Source organism: Balaenoptera physalus (genome assembly GCF_965194825.1).
Source record: "Balaenoptera physalus genome assembly, chromosome: 19".
Lineage (NCBI taxonomy): Eukaryota > Metazoa > Chordata > Mammalia > Artiodactyla > Balaenopteridae > Balaenoptera > Balaenoptera physalus.
In genome coordinates, this window is record NC_138900.1 from 17,804,891 (window position 1) to 17,825,290 (window position 20,400).

At 40.0% G+C, this 20,400-nt stretch overlaps 1 protein-coding gene and 1 long non-coding RNA gene across 12 annotated transcripts in view; both read right to left on the bottom strand.

Moving 5' to 3' along the window:
• The window catches only part of LSM14A (LSM14A mRNA processing body assembly factor), a 56,115-nt gene extending 37,055 nt beyond the window's left edge, over positions 1-19,060 (bottom strand). For 2 of the 11 annotated variants that reach the window (XM_082437894.1, XM_082437895.1), the window contains exon 1: positions 18,772-19,055. In XM_082437894.1, coding sequence (XP_082294020.1) covers positions 18,772-18,892 — 121 coding nt within the window. In that variant the 5' untranslated portion in view covers positions 18,893-19,055. Of the gene's footprint in view, positions 1-18,771 lie in introns of all 11 variants that reach the window. The other 9 variants (XM_082437899.1, XM_082437896.1, XM_082437890.1 and 6 more) reach the window with 7 other exon arrangements.
• LOC309648824 lies at positions 2,775-5,541 on the bottom strand. The gene is made up of 2 exons (XR_014256824.1): positions 5,465-5,541; positions 2,775-5,120 (listed from the first exon to the last, which is right to left on the bottom strand). It is a non-coding gene; the product is annotated as an uncharacterized lncRNA (long non-coding RNA).
• Positions 19,061-20,400: the final 1,340 nt, after the last annotated feature.

Sequence of the window (20,400 nt, forward strand, 5' to 3'; positions counted from 1 at the left end):
GATTTTTCTTGTTTCTTTAGGTAGGCTTGTATAGCTATAAACTTCCCTCTTAGAACTGCTTTCACTGCATCCCATAGGCTTTGGGTCGTCGTGTTTTCATTGTCATTTGTCTCTAGGTATTTTTTTATTTCCTCTTTGATTTCTTCAGTGATCTCTTGGTTATTTAGTAACGTATTGTTTAGCCTCCATGTGTTTGTCTTTTTTACGTTTTTTTCCCTGTAATTCATTTCTAATCTCCTAGCGTTGTGGTCAGAAAAGATGCTTGATATGATTTCAATTTTCTTAAATTTACTGAGGCTTGATTTGTGACCCAAGATGTGATCTATCCTGGAGAATGTTCCATGCGCACTTGAGAAGAACGTGTAATCTGCTGTTTTTGGATGGAATGTCCTATATATATCAATTAAATCTATCTGGTCTATTGTGTCATTTAAAGCTTCTGTTTCCTTATTTATTTTCATTTTGGATGATCTGTCCATTGGTGTAAGTGAGGTGTTAAAGTCCCCCACTATGATTGTGTTACTGTCAATTTCCTCTTTTATAGCTGTTAGCAGTTGCCTTATGTATTGAGGTGCTCCTGTGTTGGGTGCATATATATTTATAATTGTTATATCTTCTTCTTGGATTGATCCCTTGATCATTATGTAGTGTCCTTCCTTGTCTCTTGTAACATTCTTTATTTTAAAGTCTATTTTACCTGATATGAGTATTGCTACTCCAGCTTTCTTTTGATTTCCATTTGCATGGAATATCTTTTTCCATCCCCTCACTTTCAGTCTGTATGTGTCCCTAGGTCTGAAGTGGGTCTCTTGTAGACAGCATATATATGGGTCTTGCTTTTGTATCCATTCAGCCAGTCTATGTCTTTTGGTTGGGGCATTTAATCCATTCACGTTTAAGGTAATTATCAATATGTATGTTCCTATGACCATTTTCTTAATTGTTTTGGGTTTGTTTTTGTAGGTCCTTTTCTTCTCTTGTGTTTTCCACTTAGAGAAGTTCCTTTAGCATTTGTTGTAGAGCTGGTTTGGTGGTGCTGAATTCTCTTAGCTTTTGCTTGTCTCTAAAGCTTTTGATTTCTCCATCAAATCTAAATGAGATCCTTGCCAGGTAGAGTAATCTTGGTTGTAGGTTCTTCCCTTTCATCACTTTAAGTATATCATGCCACTCCCTTCTGGCTTGCAGAGTTTCTGCTGAGAAATCAGCTGTTAACCTTATGGGAGTTCCCTTGTATGTTATTTGTCGTTTTTCCCTTGCTGCTTTCAATAATTTTTCTTTGTCTTTAATTTTTGCCAATTTGATTACTATGTGTCTTGGCGTGTTTCTCCTTGGGTTTATCCTGTATGGGACTCTCTGTGCTTCCTGGACTTGGGTGGCTATTTCCTTTCCCATGTTAGGGAAGTTTTCGACTATGATCTCTTCAAATATTTTCTCTGGTCCTTTCTCTCTCTCTTCTCCTTCTGGGACCCCTATAATGCGAATGTTGTTGCGTTTAATGTTGTCCCAGAGGTCTCTTAGGCTGTCTTCATTTCTTTTCATTCTTTTTTCTTTAGTCTGTTCCGCAGCAGTGAATTCCACCATTCTGTGTTCCAGGTCACTTATCCGTTCTTCTGCCTCAGTTACTCTGCTATTGATTCCTTCTAGTGTAGTTTTCATTTCAGTTATTGTATTGGTCATCTCTGTTTGTTTGTTCTTTAATTCTTCTAGGTCTTTGTTAATCATTTCTTGCATCTTCTCAATCTTTGCCTCCATTCTTATTCCGAGGTCCTGGATCATCTTCACTATCATTATTCTGAATTCTTTCTCTGGAAGGTTGCCTATCTCCACTTCATTTAGTTGTTTTTCTGGGGTTTTTTCTTGTTCCTTCATTTGGTACAAAGCCCTCTGCCTTTTCATCTTGTCTATCTTTCTGTAACTGTGGTTTTTGGTCCACAGGCTGCAGGATTGTAGTTTTTCTTGCTTCTGCTGTCTGCCCTCTGGTGGTTGAGGCTATCTAAGAGGCTTGATGGGAGGCTCTGGTGGTGGGTAGAGCTGACTGTTGCTGTGGCGGTCAGAGCTCAGTCAGGAGTAATCTTTATGACCCTGAATTTGACAATGGATTCTTAGATTTGACACTAAAAGCAACAGTAACAAAAGAAAAAAACAGATGAATTGGACTTCATAAAAATTAAACCCTTCATAAAAATTAAACCCCTTCTTAAACAGTATTAAGAATATTAAAAGACAAGCTATGAAATAAGAGAAATGTTTGCAAGTCATATATAAGTGCTTAATATGTAGAATATATAAAGAACTCAACAAATTGTTAAAGACAAACAATCCAATTAAAAATGAGCAAAAACTTGGAGACACTTCTCAAAAGAAGATATACAAATAGCCAACAAGCTCATGAAAAGATGTTTAATATCCTAAGTCATTATGGAAATGCAAATCAAAACCAACATGAAATACCACTTCACAACAACTAGGAGGGCTTTAATAATAAAATCAGAAAATAACAAATATTGACGAGGATGTGGAGAAATAGGAATCCTTGCACACTGCTGGTAGAAATGTGAAATGGTGCAGCTGCTGTGGAAAATAGCTTGGTGGTTCCTCAAAAAACTAAACATATAACAACCAAATGACTCAGCAATTTCACTCATATATATAAAAAACCTATGTCCACACAGAAATGAATGTTTCAAGTAGCATTATTCATAATAGTCAAAAGTTGGAAACAACCCAAATGCCCATCAACAGATGAACAGATAAACAAATTGTGTTTTTTACACACACACACACACACACACGAACGAGTATTATCCAGCCATAAAAAGGAACAAAATGCTGATACATGTTACAGCTAGAAAGAAGCTCCAAAGCATTATGCTACGTGAAAGAAGACAGACACAAAAGTCACCTATTATACAATCCCTTTTACATAATATATCCAGAATAGGAAAAGCCAGAGAGACAGAAAGCAGATTAGTGGTTATTGAGGAAAGGCGGGGAAATGGAGAGGGAATTACTTAATGCGTAAGTGGTATTTTCCCAAGGTAGAGGTAGTGGTTACACAACACTGTGACTAGACTAAATACCACTGAATCATACACTTTATAATGGTTATTTGTATGTTATATGAATTTCACATCAATAACATACACAGGGACTTCACTGGCAGTCCAGTGGTTAAGACTCTGCACTTCCACTGCAGGGGGCACGGGTTCAAGCCCTGGTCTTCCTGGTACGGAAACTAAGATCCCACATGCCACGCAGTGAGACAAAACAAAAACAAAAACAAACCCCCCCCCACAAATATAGCTGGTAAGAGAATCCATAAAATGATAATAATAGTTGGATCAGAATGTTAAAACTAGGGGTGGTTGTCCTCTATATTCTCAACTTCATCATGTTGTTACCTTGTTTTAATAAGTATTCTAGTTTTTCTTATTCCCCAAACTAGAAAAGAACAAATTTTAGGCCAGTGTTCAAAAGAGGGGGAAGTAGGGAAAATACTTTTTTTTTCTATTAGTCTTAAAAGAATATAATCAATTCCCCACTCTGGCTATAAATAGCAAAGATTTATTAATAAAAATGTATACCATGATACTCTTTTTTAAAAAAAAGAGATAGGGTCAAAGTTCTGGCAAAATCATTTACCTAAAATATCTCTATCTCTAAATCAAGGCAAGTTCAAATATCACACTGTCAAACCCGGTTAACAGTATATTAATACCCATACCCACAGTCATAGTACATGACTACAGGGAAGAGCTATAGTGACCAAATTCCCAATACAATACCTCCATTATAAAATACCCAAGCTTTCTAAGTTTAAATGATAAATACATCCATAGTTAAGTATGGTTACCATCCTCAAAATAACATTAGTATTTTCCAAAAGCCTTAACTTTTTTTTTAAAGTCTTTATTGAATTTGTTACAATATTGCTTCTGCTTTATGTTTTGGTTTTTCAGCCCCGAGGCATGTGGGATCTTAGCTCCCTGACCAGGGATTGAACCTGCACCCCCTGCAATGGAAGGCGCAGTCTTAACCACTTAACCAGGGAAGTCCCAAGCCTTAACTTTTGGACACAAACTAAAAATTATAAATTAGGCTCTAATACTGATTGATGAAGAAGAAAAATAAGTCTGTTGAATACTAAAATGGGAGAGCAATAAACAAAAGGTTGAATTATTCAAGAAATGTCCAAAAGTTAGTTGCGAAAGTAAGGCTAAGTTCAAATGGAAATCTAGAATAACATTTATACTGTAGTTTTTTTAAAAATTATTTTTTAATTAATTAATTAAATTTATTTATTTTTGGCTGCGTTAGGTCTTCGTTGCTGCGCGCAGGCTTTCTCTAGTTGCGGTGAGCAGGGGCTACTCTTTGTTGCAGTGCGAGGGCTTCTCACTGCGGTGGCTTCTCCTGTTGCAGAGCACGGGCTCTAGGCACATGGGCTTCAGTAGTTGTGGCGCACTGGCTCTAGAGCCCAGGCTCATCAGCTGTGACACATGGGCTTAGTTGCTCTGCGGCATGTGGTATCTCCCCAGACCAGGGTTCGAACCCGTGTCCCCTGCATTGGCACGCGGATTCTTAACCACTGCGCCACCAGGGAAGCCCCATGATGTAGTTTTAAAGTTAAAACTCCTGTCAAGTATCAGTTGTAAGACCTGGTCCCAGACACTTACCCAAACTTAAGTTCCAACCAAGCTCATTATTCTCCATACACGGAGCAGGTTTTCTGTCCTCTACCAAAGCTCCTCCCCACATCTGACCTATCCTAAGTTTCAGCTTGGATACTACTTGTATTCATCATGGTTCTCCAGAGAAACAGAACCAACAGGATGCACGTATACAAACAGACAAAGAGAGATTTATTTTAAGAAATTGGGCTCATGTGAAAATCCAAAATGTGCAAAGTAGGCCAGCAGGCTGGAGACCTGGAGAAGAGTTGTGTTTGAGTCCAAAGGTGGTCTGCTGGCAGAATTCCTTCTTGCTCAGAGGAGGTCAGTCTTTGTTCTATTAGGGCCTTCAACTTGACTGGATGAGGCCCACCCACGTCCCACATCATGGAGAGTAAATATGCTTTACTTTAAAGTCCGGTAATTTAAATATTAATCTGGCTCAAAAAACACCTTCAGGGCTTCCCTGGTGGCGCAGTGGTTGAGAATCTGCCTGCTAATGCAGGGGACACGGGTTCGAGCCCTGGTCTGGGAAGATCCCACATGCCGCGGAGCAACTAGGCCCGTGAGCCACAACTACTGAGCCTGCGCGTCTGGAGCCTGTGCCCCGCAACGGGAGGGGCTGTGATACCGAAAGGCCCGCGCACCGCAATGAAGAGCGGCCCCCGCACCGCGATGAAGAGTGGCCCCCACTTGCCGCAACTAGAGAAAGCCCTCACACGAAAACTAAGAGACCCAACACAGTCATAAATAAATAAATAAAATAAATAGCATTATTAAAAAAAAAAAAATAACACCTTCAGAAAGGTCCAGAATATCTGACCAAATATCTGGGCACTGTGGCCCAGCCAAATTGACACAACACTAGCCATCACACAACTCCACCAGTAATATTCCCAGATGGAAGTAACACATCTTCCTCTAAAAATCACACGGTATTCTACCATTGGATATACCTACCTCTTCTAAAAGTGAAAGATCTTCAGGACAAAGATCTGTATCTTTGCAACTACCAAAGTATCTAACACAGCGCCCTACAAATTGCTGACATTTGAATATTTCTTTTTTTTTTAAACATCTTTATTGGAGTATAATTGCTTTACAATGGTGTGTTAGTTTCTGCTGCATAACAAAGTGAATCGGCTATGTGTACATATATTCCCATATCTCCTCCCTCTTGCATCTCCCTCCCACCCTCCCTATCCCACCCCTCTAGGTGGACACAAACCACCTAGCTGATCTCCCTGTGCTATGCGGCTGCTTCCCACTAGCTATCTATTTTTTTTTTAAATAAATTTATTTATTTATTTATTTATTTTTGGCTGTGTTGGGTCTTCGTTTCTGTGCGAGGGCTTTCTCTAGTTGTGGTGAGTGGGGGCCACTCTTCATCGCGGTGCGCGGGCCTCTCACTGTCGCGGCCTCTCTTGTTGCAGAGCACAGGCTCCAGACGCACAGGCTCAGTAGTTGTGGCTCATGGGCCCAGTTGCTCCGCGGCATGTGGGATCTTCCCAGACCAGGGCTTGAACCCGTGTCCCCTGCATTGGCAGGCAGATTCTCAACCACTGCGCCACCAGGGAAGCCCCTAGCTATCTATTTTACATTTGGTAGTGTATATATGTCAATGCCACTCTCTCACTTCGTCCCAGCTTACCCTTCCCCCTCCCTGTGTCCTCAAGTCCATTCTCTATGTGTGTGTCTTTATTCCCATCCTGCCCCTAGGTTCTTCATAACCTTTTTTTTTTTTTTTTTTTAGATTCCATATATATGTGTTAGCATACAGTATTTGTTTTTCTCTTTCTGACTTACTCCACTCTGTATGACAGACTCTAGGTCCATCCACCTCACTACAAATAACTCAGTTTCGTTTCTTTTTATGGCTGAGTAATATTCCATTGTATATATGTGCCACATCTTCTTTATCCATTCATCTGTCGATGGACACTTAGGTTGCTTCCATGTCCTGGGTATTGTAAACAGAGCTGCAATGAACACTGTGGTACATGACTCTTTTTGAATTATGGTTTTCTCAGGGTATATGCCCAGTACTGGGATTGCTGGTTTGTATGGTAGTTCTATTTTTAGTTTCTTAAGGAACCTCCATACTGTTCTTCATAGTGGCTGTATAAATTTACATTCCCACCAACTGTGCAGGAGGGTTCCCTGTTCTCCACACCCTCTCCAGCATTTATTGTTTGTAGATTTTTTGATGATGGCCATTCTGACTGGTGTGAGGTGATACCTCATTGTAGTTTTGATTTTGAATATTTCTTGAATAAATTCCACAGTGGAAAAAGCTACGAAGTAAGCTATTTCCAAAATTGCTGAGCATTGTTTAATACCAAAGGAATTGAATTAAGTTACACAATAAACCTACTTAGAATAAAATGGGAAAATGACTACTTACAGCGAAAAGTAATAGCTGGACATCAATAGGATGGGCAAACAGAAAAAATAGCACATGGATTTAAAAGCTGTACTTGGTATTTTTCTTCTCCTTCTGATATTTATCCTTAAGTACAGTTCTTGGTGCAAATCCAATATCATATATAAACTTTTGCTGAAACTATTTGAGATACTATATATTTGGAATAGCTGTTATATAAGGGTTTAATACAAGGTTTAATTATTTAAATATTAAAAGATCTTCACTCATCAAGCTATCTCTTCTACAACGTACTACCCTGCACAGACCCTGACAGTGGGACAGTAGTAAGCAGGCTCTAGATTTTTTTTACTTGGGTGGGGAGCTTTAAAAAATAAGATTCCACAGGCCTGGTCTTTGAATCACATCACAGCCTGTCACCACAAACCTCCGCTTTCTGCACACCTGCACTTTCTCCTTTGGTCCATTCTTCACACTACTTTCCTTCTATTAGGGAATATTATTGCGCCGAATAAAAACATCTGTCCCGGGGCTTCCCTGGTGGCGCAGTGGTTGAGAGTCTGCCTGCCAATGCAGCGGACACGGGTTCAAGCCCTGGTCTGGGTGGATCCCACATGCCGCGGAGCAACTGGGCCCGTGAGCCAAAACTACTGAGCCTGGGCGTCTGGAGCCTGTGCTCCGCAACGGGAGAGGCCGCGACAGTGAGAGGCCCGCACACCGCGATGAAGAGTGGCCCCCGCTTGCCGCAACTAGAGAAAGCCCTCACACAGAAACAAAGACCCAACACAGCCAAAAATAAATAAATAAATAAATTTATTAAAAAAAAAAAAATCTGTCCCCAGCCTCTGTAATCTCTTCCTGTACCAACTACATACTTGTCATCCCTAATAGAGACATTACTACTGACCTCTCCGCAATATTCTCAATCTCCTCAGCGCTGTCACATGCCAGTCACTGGTGACCCTAAGATAACAGAGTTCACGGCCCAGATGACTTTCCTCTCACCTTTTCAAACATATTCTTAAAACCAACTCCTTATCACTTAATTCTAAAAGTGAAAGTAAACTCCTGTTTGACTAAAAAGACTCCAAATGATCTTGTCTTTTTCATTAATACATTTCATTATCTTCACTCATCTTCTCCCCTCTTCCTTGCAGTCTTGGGGGAAGTAAGACCCATACATTTCTTTTAACCCAATGTCATCTTCCACGATTATAGGTTTGAGACCTTGCTCAGTCTTATTTGCAACTTCACTTGCTTCCTCCTGTTGGATTACTAATACATGCAGATTTACTCAGACGTATCTTTGCTCAACCATGAGAATTTCAGACTGAGCTTAAGGGAATAACGACTAGTGAGAATAAGAATTTAGAAAGAGTGCCATGGAGAGAATTCTAAAACCAGAAAGCAATTTGAAAATTTAGATGGTGATGCAAAACAACAGTAATAATGCAAAACACATAAATAAGGACCTCTTTGAAATTGTAGATCCTGAAACATTTCTATAAAGCACAGGATGGCAAAAGAAAATTTGTTTATACTTATTATTACTAATCTGAGAGAATAAAATATTCTCAATACTGTCTTAATTTATCATACTGTCTTTTCCTATTAAATGTCAAGTTCAACCACACATTTTCTGACCAAGGAGAATTTTCAGAAATAATAATTCTTTATGTGAACAACAGTTAATTTGCTATGCACAAGGGACACAAGGGGGGGAAAGATGCTGAGGTCTAGTAATGATAAATAAGAAAAGCTTGATAAGCACAAAAAGAAAATAGAAGGTAAAACACGAACACAGAAGATGCAATGAACACTCCCTGACTAGGGTAATCAAGGCAGGCTTTGCAGGGGTGGTGATACTCAAGCAGAATCTAGGAGTATAAACCTGATTCCCTCCTGATCCATTTCCAATTTTGGTCAATAGGAACCATTATAGGTACCATCATTCAATTCCTCCCTGTTCCTTGTTCAATTCTTTAAAGGCCAACCCATTCTCCTAATTTCTCATGTACTTGCTCTTTCTTCTCTATTTTAACTAGTTTAGGTCTGTATTTCTTCTTTCCCAAACGCTTAAAATATTCCAACTGAACTCACTATTGTCTGCTCATGTTGTCCCTCACCCCCAATTTTTGCACAATGCTGTCAGCATAAACTTCCTAAAGCTGGACTCTGACACATCACTTTATTGGCTAAAAACTTTCCGTGGCTCCTTACAATCCAACAAGAAAACTAAGACTTGTTCGCATGCCATTCAAATGACAAATGGAATAAGCAAAGATAAATGTGGCAGTGGAAGCAAAATAAAAGGGGACGAAGTGCTTGAGTCTGTTATCTGACACATTTTCATTGGGACTTGAGCCTTCCAGAGCGGTCAGTCCTTCTCTTTCGTTTGTGACTTCATTCTCAATCTGTTGCTTTGTCCCATTTCTTCAACAGCCATGTAAGGAGTAAGGGAAGAACATTCCAGTCAAGAGAACCTTGTGAAAAGGCCCCAAATTTGAAGGAACTTGACTGATCTGAAGACCTAAGTGACAACTAGTGTGGTTCTACCTTAGGTGAGTTGCAAGGTGTTGTGGGTCAGGATAAGTCTTGGACTTTGTGCTGTAGTTGTCTCTGTGTTCACTTCCCTGACAGACTGCAAACTCCCTGTGACCAAGGATTGGACACTTCTTCCTAGATATCCTCTTCATGTGGCTAATTGTGACTATCTGTCAGGCCCTAACTTAGCTGCTGGGTCCTCAAGAACCTTGTCTCTGTTGCTCTCTTTTGTTTACTAGCACCTAGCATAGTGTTTAACATATAGTCATAGTAGGCACTCAGTAATTCTCTTGAATGGATATAATAAGCACCAGGCAGATACAAGCTTCCCTTATGCCCCATGTGCTCCATGCTGTCTTTAGTGTGGTAGGTACCTCTGCTCCTATATGTGCTAAGGTTTCTCCAGAACCTCTAGTTTACCCTCACCAGAGAGCACCAGGGTTGGAAAGGAATGGCTATCCAGTTGTGTAAAATGCAAAAGGGGCTTTGGAAATCTGACCACTGTTGAAACAAATTTTAAGTTAATCTTCCAGTTTTTACCTCTGTCTTACCCAATTACTATAGTCCTTGTTTCCATTGCACATAATGATGCCAATTCCTGAGACTTTTAGGAGTTTGGGTGCAAATCAGGTTTACTTCTTGGCTTTACCCACTGCCTACTTAGTCTGCAGCTTTCTAAATTCTGCTAAGAAGACATTAAACTCATCCATTTGTTTTTCAGCCTCCAAAATTTTGTTGCTGTTGTCTCCTTTCCAAATCTACTTTGTCCTTTATGGGTTTATGTCTTTAAAAAAAGGCCTTCTCATGTAGTTTTAGTAGGACTTATAAACAGGAAGAAAAAGTAAAAGCATGTCCAATCTGCAGTCTAAATTTAATCTTGACTCTCTAAGCTTGCTTTGGGCATTCTTCCTTGTGGTTGGTTTTTCTATTTTAATCTTCCAAACATATAACCCACAGACAGAGATATAAAAATATTTCAAAGAGCAAATTAATTAATTAAAAATAAATGTATCCAATAGGAATGAAAAAACAAAACAACAAAAAAAAACCGGGGTGAAAGAGAAACTAATCTGAGAGTCAGACAGAGAGAGTAAATTTATTAGGTTACAGTAAATTTATTATGGTACAGATGAACCGGTTTGCAAGGCAGAAATAGAGACACAGATGTAGAGAGCAAATGTATGGGCACCAAGGGGGGAAAGCGGTGGTTGGAGGGGTGGGATGAATTGGGAGATTGGGATTGACATACATACACTAATATGTATAAAATAGATAACTAATAAGAACCTGCTGTATAGCACAGGGAACTCCACTTCGCTGTACAGTAGAAACTAACACAGCATCGTAAAACAACTATACCCCAATTAAAAAAAAAAAAAAAGATTTTTTTTTTCAAGATTTACAAGATTCACAGAGAACCACTCAGGAAAAAAACATACCAGTGTGGCAACATTTCTTAACTCCAGAAATAAAGCTTCCAGAGAGAAAAGTGACAGAATCAGACTGGCATCAGCAACACCAGCATGTGAGAACACAACATTCCAGTAACTTCAAAGTTCCATAGAAAAAAAATTCTGAATTTGTAACAATATAGCCAGCCAATCAAGTAATCAACAAAAACATAGGCTCACTAAGAAAATTTGCCACCCACACATCACCCCCTGCACCCTGCACTTTTTTTTAATGACAAAGATGCACTTAAGCAATACTGGGGGAAAAAGAGAGTCAACTAAGAGGTCAACTTGTAAACAAGAAACAGGAATCCCTGAATGTCTCTGAATAGACTGGTGAGAGATAATGGAACAGAGTAAAGCAGTAGAGGTCGTAAGAAGTAAAATTCTGCATATATTTTAAAATTAGAGCTGACAGGGTCAGAAACACGTATGAGCTGTGAGAGGCAGAGAAATTAAGGATGACTCAAAGGTTTTTGATCTTACCAACTAAAAGAATAAGTTGTCATTCGATTAGATGGAGAAACAGGTTTGGGACATGCTGAATGGGAGATGCCTAGTAGACATCCCTCCAGGTGGAGATGTTAAGGAGGCAGATGGATATACAAGTCAGGAGTTCAGAGGAGGGGTACAGGTTGGAAATAACAGTAATCTATAGATAGTATTTGAAGTCATGAACTGGATAAAATCATCAAGAAAAGAGTGCAGATGATAAAATAAGGAAATAATTTGTAAACAACATAAAAGAAAAAAGAGAGAGGAGAGAGAGAACAAGAGAGTGAAGTTACGAACTAAGCCCTGGCACGCTCCAACATTTGGAGGTTTAGGAGTTGAAGAATCAACAAAGGAGACTGAGATGCAACCAGTGAGGTATTAGAGAAAACTAGGATAACATCAAGTGAAAAAACTGTTACAAGGAGAAGAGATCAATTGTGCCATATACTGCTGGTCAGTCAAGTAGACTGAGAATAGGAACCAACCACTGAATTTAGCACCATGGAAGTCTTTGGTAACCTTGAGTAGACAACTCCTTCAAGGAGTTTTGGTGCAAAGGGAAGGAGAGAAATGGGGCAGTAGATAACAAAGAAGAACTGCATTAAGAGTAGTAATGCTTTTTTGTTGTTGCTGTTTTTAAGATGCGTGAAATAACAGCATATCTGTGAGTAGACAGGAAGGATCTGGTAGAGAAAGAAAAACTGAATACATAGGGGAGAGAGAGTAGAGAACTGCTAGAGCAATGTCCTTGAATCATCAAGAAGGGATGAAATCTTGCACAAGTGGAAGGGTGGCCTTAGAGAGAACAGTTTATCTATATTGACCAGAGAAAAGGAGAGGTTTGGGGCAGATGCAGGTAACTAGGTACATGTGGGATGAGTTGATAAAAATTCTTTTCTGTTTGCTATTCTCTTCTCAATTAAATAGGAAGCAAGATTCACAGGCTGAAAGTGAAGATTGGGGAAGAGGTGGTGGAAGTCTGAGGAAAACAAGGAATGGAATAGTCATGCAGAAAAATGGAACGAATGGACTATGGAAATACAGTATATATATATGGGAAGTAGCCATGACTGCTGGGCTTAGTGAACATAAATGTACAGTGAAATTGGCCAGCATGTCTGTGCTGACACTTGTACAAGAAAGTGGGAGAGGGAAAGGGGGATTGACAGTATATGCTCTGTACTGACTTTAACAACTCCTTGTGGAATTAAAGCAGGAAGTAAAGTTATGAGGGGAGTGTGGGGCAGTGAAAGGTAGTAAGATCAACAGACTATAGACTACAATAGATCTGAATGACTGATGGAGTTGGGGTACCTAGACAAAGATGGAGACAGTGGTTGGAAATAATACTGAGATAGCTACTCTCTATTAAGCACCTACAATAAAACAGTTAACTTTTGATATTATCTCATTTAATTCTGAGAATGACTCTGAAAGATGGACGTTATTATCCTTATTTAAAAGATGAAGTTAAAGCTAAGGTTAAATTACTTGTCCAAGGTCAAAGAGCTACTAAGTATTCCAACTGGCCTTTTGGGTCACATTTTCTTTCAGAAACGAACACCCCACAAAACTAGAATAAAATCCTTGTGAATAAAATACTTTACAGACTAACTCACACTTTATCCATTAAAAAAACTTACTTCAATGATATCCAGTTTTTAAAATGGCTAACTGAAGTATTACTTTAAAGCATCATAGAGAAAATAAAAGGTAAATTGTTTCTATAGAAAGCACCTTCTATCATGGAGTAATAAATTCAAGCTAAACTATCTACAGTTACTGCTATTATTACTTTGGCACTGAGTTAAATATAAAATTCTTGGTATGTGTCATGCACAGGTAAGATCTCTTTACTCTTAATATTTCCTTCCTTCTCCTATTATTTTCTTCAGGCTTTATGTTGTTTTCTTTACTTCTGATTCAGAAAGTCATGGCTTATTTTACTCCACTGGAAAATGTACAGTTAGTTTTTGGCACTTGACCCGAGACTCCCAGAATTACCAAGAATTTCTGCGGACTATGTATGCAACAACAACAAACTGTTTCCAAGGCTCCAAGTTCTGGCAACCTCACTAAATAGGGCGACCAAAAGAAACTGCAGCATTAAGTTTCACTAGATCTTTGCTGTTCTAGGTAGTGATTTTGTGAATTGCTAGATTTGGATCCCCAACTCATGCGAGAATGCAAGAAGTCAATAAAGCACTTCACAGGCATTCATCCATCATACAAAACTCTCCCACTCTCTGAAGTTTATGGCTATGTGGCTAATCAACAGTCAAGAAGTAGGTAAGCTATGCCAATGGGCAAGACTTAGCAGATGAGTAAGGAAGTAATCCATTACCAATTTACCCGCTTTTATATTCCTCCACCAATCACTTGATTTTAAAAACAAATCATTTTAAAAGCAGCTGGCTTAATAATCATTCTTCTTCACAAATTCTCTTTTCCTAATTCAGTGGCAACCTGGTTTTCATTTGAGGGGTATATTATCCAGGTACAGCTAACTAAATATATGTTAGATAAGAATTTCATTTAATTTTATTTAAATACTTTAAAAATCTACGTATATAATGCTTATAGGAAATGTTAACTTCCTCCAACTTTGAGATTCCCATAATTAGAAACCTTCAATAACTACAAGTATACTTTTCATTTATTCAAATATTTACCAAGGGTCTGCTATGTGCCAGGCACTGTTCCAGGTACTGAGGATAGAGCAATGAATGAGACAAAACTCTCTGCCTTCACAAAGCTTCCATTCTGTGGGAAATCTCTTGGTATCCAGTATCTAGTATGTGTCTGGGCATCATATTCACAAACACAGGTGCAAATACAATTGGAAGTATCCCACAAACTACTGATGCATGTCATCACTTTGCAATTCCCTCAAACGTCCTGAACTGATTCTTCTCTTAAATTTTAAATGAAAATTATAATTGAGCTTGAGTCATAAGGTGAAACTCTGTCTCCCCAACAATGTCATTTAAATCATGTCATAAGATTTTATCCTCTTATATCCCTATTCTCCAAAATTTCTTACTGTTGGGGGAGGGAACATACCTATGTATTTTAATTTTAAAGAGAGATACAATTGTGAACATGGAATTTGGAGATATCCCCAAGAGACTTCTATAAGATTAATAAACTAAAATGCTAATTAACTTCCATTTATTCATTCATTTAATAAATATTCGTTCATCCCAGAAGCTCAGACTCTACGTGGGGAGCGAAGGTGGAGACAATAAACACATGCAAATACACAAAGATGATTATGTGTAGGTCATGATCAGTACTAGGAAGAAAAAAACGCAGAGCTGTGACAAAGACTATAAGAAACAAACTACAGCCCAGGTTATCTACTAACATACTTAGACCTACATTAAAGTCTTTCTAGGTTGCCTTTAAAACTTCCTGACATTGATTTAGAAGATTGAGTATTAAAGTTCATCAAACTTACCTCAATTTCACTTTACAGAACTAGAGCTAGTCTGTGAAATCTCTAGCAGAAAATAAAAGACATCACCCATTCAGCAGTACCTCTGGGATCGGGCTTTTGATTATATACAGTGTGACCATACAATTTATTATCCAAACTGCAATATTTTCAAGAGAGAAAAGGGATGTTTTAACCATTATGCCAGAATAACAGGCACAAACAAGAACTTTCCACCAGGGCGAACCAGGCCATATGGTCACCCTAATTACATACTACATCAAACAGAACTAGTCCAAAATTTCAGGAGTATTTTATAGTTCCAGATGGATTTAAATTGTAAGTAGTATCCAAGTAAAGAATCTAAATTATAATCTGGACCACATAAGCCAAGTGATTCCCTTACTAAATTTAAAGATTTAAATACCTCACAACATATACAAAATTAATTACAGGCGTGTTATAGACCTAAATGCGAAAAGGCAAAATAAAAAAGTTTTGAAAAGATAATCAAAGTAACTCCATGACTTGGGATAGGGAAAAACTCCTTAAAAAAAAAGGAAAAGAAACACTAGCCATAATGGAAAAGAGTGATAAACATGTCTACATTAAAAGAACTTCCATTCACCAAAAGAAACCATTAAATGGGAAAAGATACTTGTAACAGATACATCCAGCAAACGATTCATAGTCTAAACACTGAACTCTAGAAAAAAACATGCAATTCAATAGGAAAATGGGCAAAAGATTTCAAAGGCACTTCACGAAAAGATGAAATCCAAATGACCAAGATATGAAACGGTGTTCACCTCATTAGTAATCAGGGAGATTAAAACCAGGTACAAATACATACCCACCAGATTGGATAGAACTAAAACATAAAATACCTTATACTAAATATTATTGTTGAAGGATGTGGAACAACTATAACTTTCATATACCGAACTAATAATTGAAATAAAAACTAGTAATCAACTACTTTGGAAAACCGTTTGTCATTATCTAATAAAGACACACAATCCCCATGATCCTGCAATTCAAAGTATACACCATAAAGAAAATTACATAAACATGCATCAGTAAACTCAAACACAAATGTTCACAAAGGCATTGTTCATAATTGCCAAAAACTGTAAACAATTTAAACAACTGTAGAATATCCAAAACAACTGCAGAAATAGATAAACATATAATATGCATGATGGAATACTATCTCCCAACAAAAGCCAAAATGAATATATACAAGATGATTCCATTTACATAAAGTTCAAACACGGACAAAACTCTATCATTCAGAGATGTAAACTTAAGTGATAAAACTATGAATGTCAGAATAACATTTATATCTAGCTTAAGAGGGTAGTAGTTGATGGGAAGATGCAGGGGTGGAAGGCTTGTGGGATGTTGGCAATGCCTGCCTTACCCTGGATGGTAGTTACAAGGATCTTTGTTTAAAAATATTTCATTTTTATCTACTTATCTTTTCAACATGTGTGGTTATATTTCACAATAAGAAAAAAAAAAAAAACAGCTCCCTAGAGGGAAAAAAATTAACATCTTAAAAAGAATTCTAAGAATGTTAAAGAGATTAACTCACTCCATAGTTTAAAAAGAGTTAACAAGGATCTCTAAATCCAAATACACACTGTATTCTAAACATACTGTATTCTAAAATCCATGAATAAACTTTTGGCTTCAATCTGTTATACTGCCACTCTTCAGACAAATTTTGAAAAAGGTGGAATTTCAGATATCAAATTACTCAACAAGTCATGTAAATTCTAAAATTTTAAGACCAAACACCCCACTTCTAATTTTGAAATTTGAAATAAGTGCCCGGTTGTTGACTGGACCGTTATAAAGTAGTTTTAGATTAGATACTGCTAGGTAGAATAATATCAAGATTTGATAACTCCAATTTTTTGCAAACACAAATTCCCAAACCTCTGTTACACATTAAATAACTCATATTTCTTAAGAAAAAAGAATATATTATGTATGTGGGATTAAATATCAAAGCCATAAGTACAGACATAAATTCAATGATTAAAAAAAATCTTTTCATTGCTGTACTTATATAACATATTTATCAAGTCATGATAAAAAGGACAAATTATGTTTTGCATATGATTTTAACTACTACAGACTAACAAAATGTTCACTGACCCTAGAAGCTGTTAAAAGGATAATCTGTAAAAATGTGGATCGTTATTAAAATACAGACTTTTTAGTTTCTTGCATAAAAGAGTGTACACATTTTTTTAAAAGACTGAAATGAATACATTAGAAATCTTCACAATGTACAGATTTTTTTCCTTGTGAGGAGTGAAGGAACTGGCAAGACACCTTAAAATTCAGATTAGGTAAAACAATGCCTTTTTAAAAAGCTATTAAACCACTTTAATGAGAAATACTGTTTTCAGCTTGTATGTGACTCTCACCGAGAACTTCAGAGGACCTTTTTCACCATTTCACAAAGTCATAAAAATTAAAACATTATACAGCTAAATATGCACGCGGGGGGGGGGGGGTGGTCAGTGGGAGGGGAGAGGAAAGAAAATTAAGATAAAATAATTTAAGGCTCCCTACCCAGATATAAGATTTGTCCCAACACGAGTGCTATTAAAAAGGATGTACCAGAGAATCCAAAAAAATGTCATTAAGTACTTGCGTGATACCGCGAAATGACTCTCCTGGGTCAAAGATTAATCTTTTTAAAAAAAATAGATTTAGAAATTTTTTTTCCTATCGCCGGACCTCTCTCTTTACCATGCTATTCATTCTATAACTCTACCATGTGCTGCGAAAATTATCAATACCTTAGTTATCTTGCTTCCCTCTCCTAAGTGTTCCAAAAACTTGTGAGGTTTCTTTTAAGATCAGGAGCTAAAGTTTATTTTCTTCCTGGTTTCCTGGCGGAGCTAAAGCCCAGACGTGTGAACGGAAACAAAACCCACAAGACTGTGGCGATGCTAAATATTTGGGGGCGGACACCTTCCTCCCCGACCCCAGAACTCTCTGTCCCAGGGAGCCTCCACGGGGGTCGGTCAGCGCCCACTGACCACTCAGATCTGCCTTGTGAACAAGGGTCCCGGAATAAGCTTGAACACTTCTTCCCCTCGGGCTTCCAGAAACAAGGCCGAAACGAGAGCAGCAAACATTTTTAAAGAGATGGCTGCACAACAGGTTTGGAAAAGGATTCCGGTCTAACAGGTAAATACCACACAGGAGACAAGTGGGATGTGATCTGCTCCATGGTACCAATGGCATTTCGAGACCGTCTGCGTCGCAGAGGAAATCCAAAGTTTGGGCACATCACTTACAGTTCACCTGAGGGATATGCAGCGAACTGAAATTAAGAACGCGAGAAAATGGGTGCCGGAGAATCAACAAATCAGCACTTTAAACTAAGACTAGGCGGAAAAATTCTTTGAATACTCAGGCTTTGTTTGATGCTAAGACGAGAGAACCACCGAATTTAGGAGTTGGAAGACGCGTATCTCCGTGTTCTTCGGCCCGTTCTCGGACTTCAGGGCCGCCGTGCCCGCCCCGCTCCCGGTCCTTAGTTCCCGGATTGACGGCGCGGACCTTGGGGCAGAAGCCTGGCAGCCCAGGGAAGGCCGCGGCGCGGCCCGGCCCAGCCCGCGACGCCGGGGCCCGGAGGGAGGGAAGGGGGCGGCCCCCCTCAGGAGGACGGCGGAGGGAGTATGGAGGGAGCGAGGAGGTCGGTAACCCCGAGCTCGGCAACCCCAAGCGCCCGGCCCGGCTCCACACCCGAGGCCCGCCCCGGCGTACCTTTGGCGAGAGCTACGGTAGAGTTCTCGGTGTCGATAGTGTAGAGGATGCCCTCGTAGCGGATCTCCGCCTTGGAGATAAGGCTGATCTTGCTGCCGATGTAAGGGGTGCCCCCGCTCATGGCGCCGGCGCCGCCGCCGCTCCCGGCCGCTAGCAGAGAGGCAGATCCCGCGCCGCTGTGGCCGCTCCGCACGCCCGCTTGCTCCGTAGGCGCCTACAGCAGCCGCCTCAGACCCAACATGGCGGCGGCGCCGGCTCCGCTACCCTCCCCCAGCCTCCCGCCCTCAAACCGCGGCGCGGAGGCTGCGGCGGCGGCGGCAGCACCAGCGGCGGCGGCGCGGTGCATGCTGGGCCGGGGAGGCCGCGCTCTCGCGAGACTCGGACGGCTGTGGGCGGCTCCGGACGCCTTGGCAGCCTCGGTAATTCCAGCTACGCGGTTTGGTCTGGTCTGTCGCTACCGTGCCCGGGTGGCCTGAGAGGAGATTCACGGAGAGGCCGAGTGCCTCGAGACGCCAGGTCACTGTGGGCTGGAGTGGCGGTGCGCGCGACCCTCTTGACCTCAGCTGCGGCCTCCGCCATTTCCAGACCCCTTGTATCTTGTCCTCAGTCCGGTGTCATTGCAAAAGCGGATCCCTCTACCTGGAAGGTTTCCAACCCGCCTCCAAGCTCCTGGTGAGCCCCTTTAAGACCCAGGCACTTCGCCTTTGAGGCAACTGCGCCCCTCATGGAGCCCTCATGGCCCCATTACAGCATCTGTTACCCAGCGAGTCTCCCCTCTTCTCCACTTCGCTGCTCCTGGAGGTGGGATTCTGTCCAGCACTTTCAGATTGCCTCATCCAGGCTCACTGCTTTCAATGCCATTGCACACAGACCAATCCCAAGTGTTTGTCTGCAGTTTTGTTCAGTTCTGTGGACTCTGGATTCATATAAGCCATAGCCTTGTTAACTAAAAAAAAAAAGAAAAAAGCACAACCTAAAGGTTGAGAATTGTGTTTTATTCCGGGATTTTGCTGAGGATTTAAGCCTGGAGACAGCCTCTGAGATAGCTCTGAGGGCCTACTGGGAAGAGGTAAGGGAAGAGCCAGGATATATAGGAGTTTTTGAAAAAACGAAAACAAAAGAACAACCCAGGTAGCCTAACATCAAAAGATTACTCTTAACTGAAGAAAAACCAGACATCTCAAGTTAATGAATTCACCACTTTTCTATGTACGGGAAGATGTAAGAGTCTGGGCTCACTGAAATCATTCTTTTGATATGCACCTTAACTATCTAGGGTTAGTAGACTGTTTTTCTCCGTCCTGAACTCCCTCAGGGTGCACAGTTAGGGGTGGCTACTGTGGCTGACGGCTTGATAGCTGTAAAATCCTTATGTTTACTTATATGGCAGGCGACGTCCACAGCCTCTTCAGCATCAGCATCTCCAGTTGAATGTCTAATTGGCAACTTTGTGTGTCCGAAGCCATAATCCCGATTTCCCCTGTAAACCCAACCTTTCCACTCAACTGTTCACGCCATCTGTTCTGACTGCAAAATCCTGTCCATTTCACATATAGAATATATCTTGAATCTGAGCACTTCTCACCGTCTTCATCCCTACCCTACAATAAGCCACCCTTACTCTGGCCA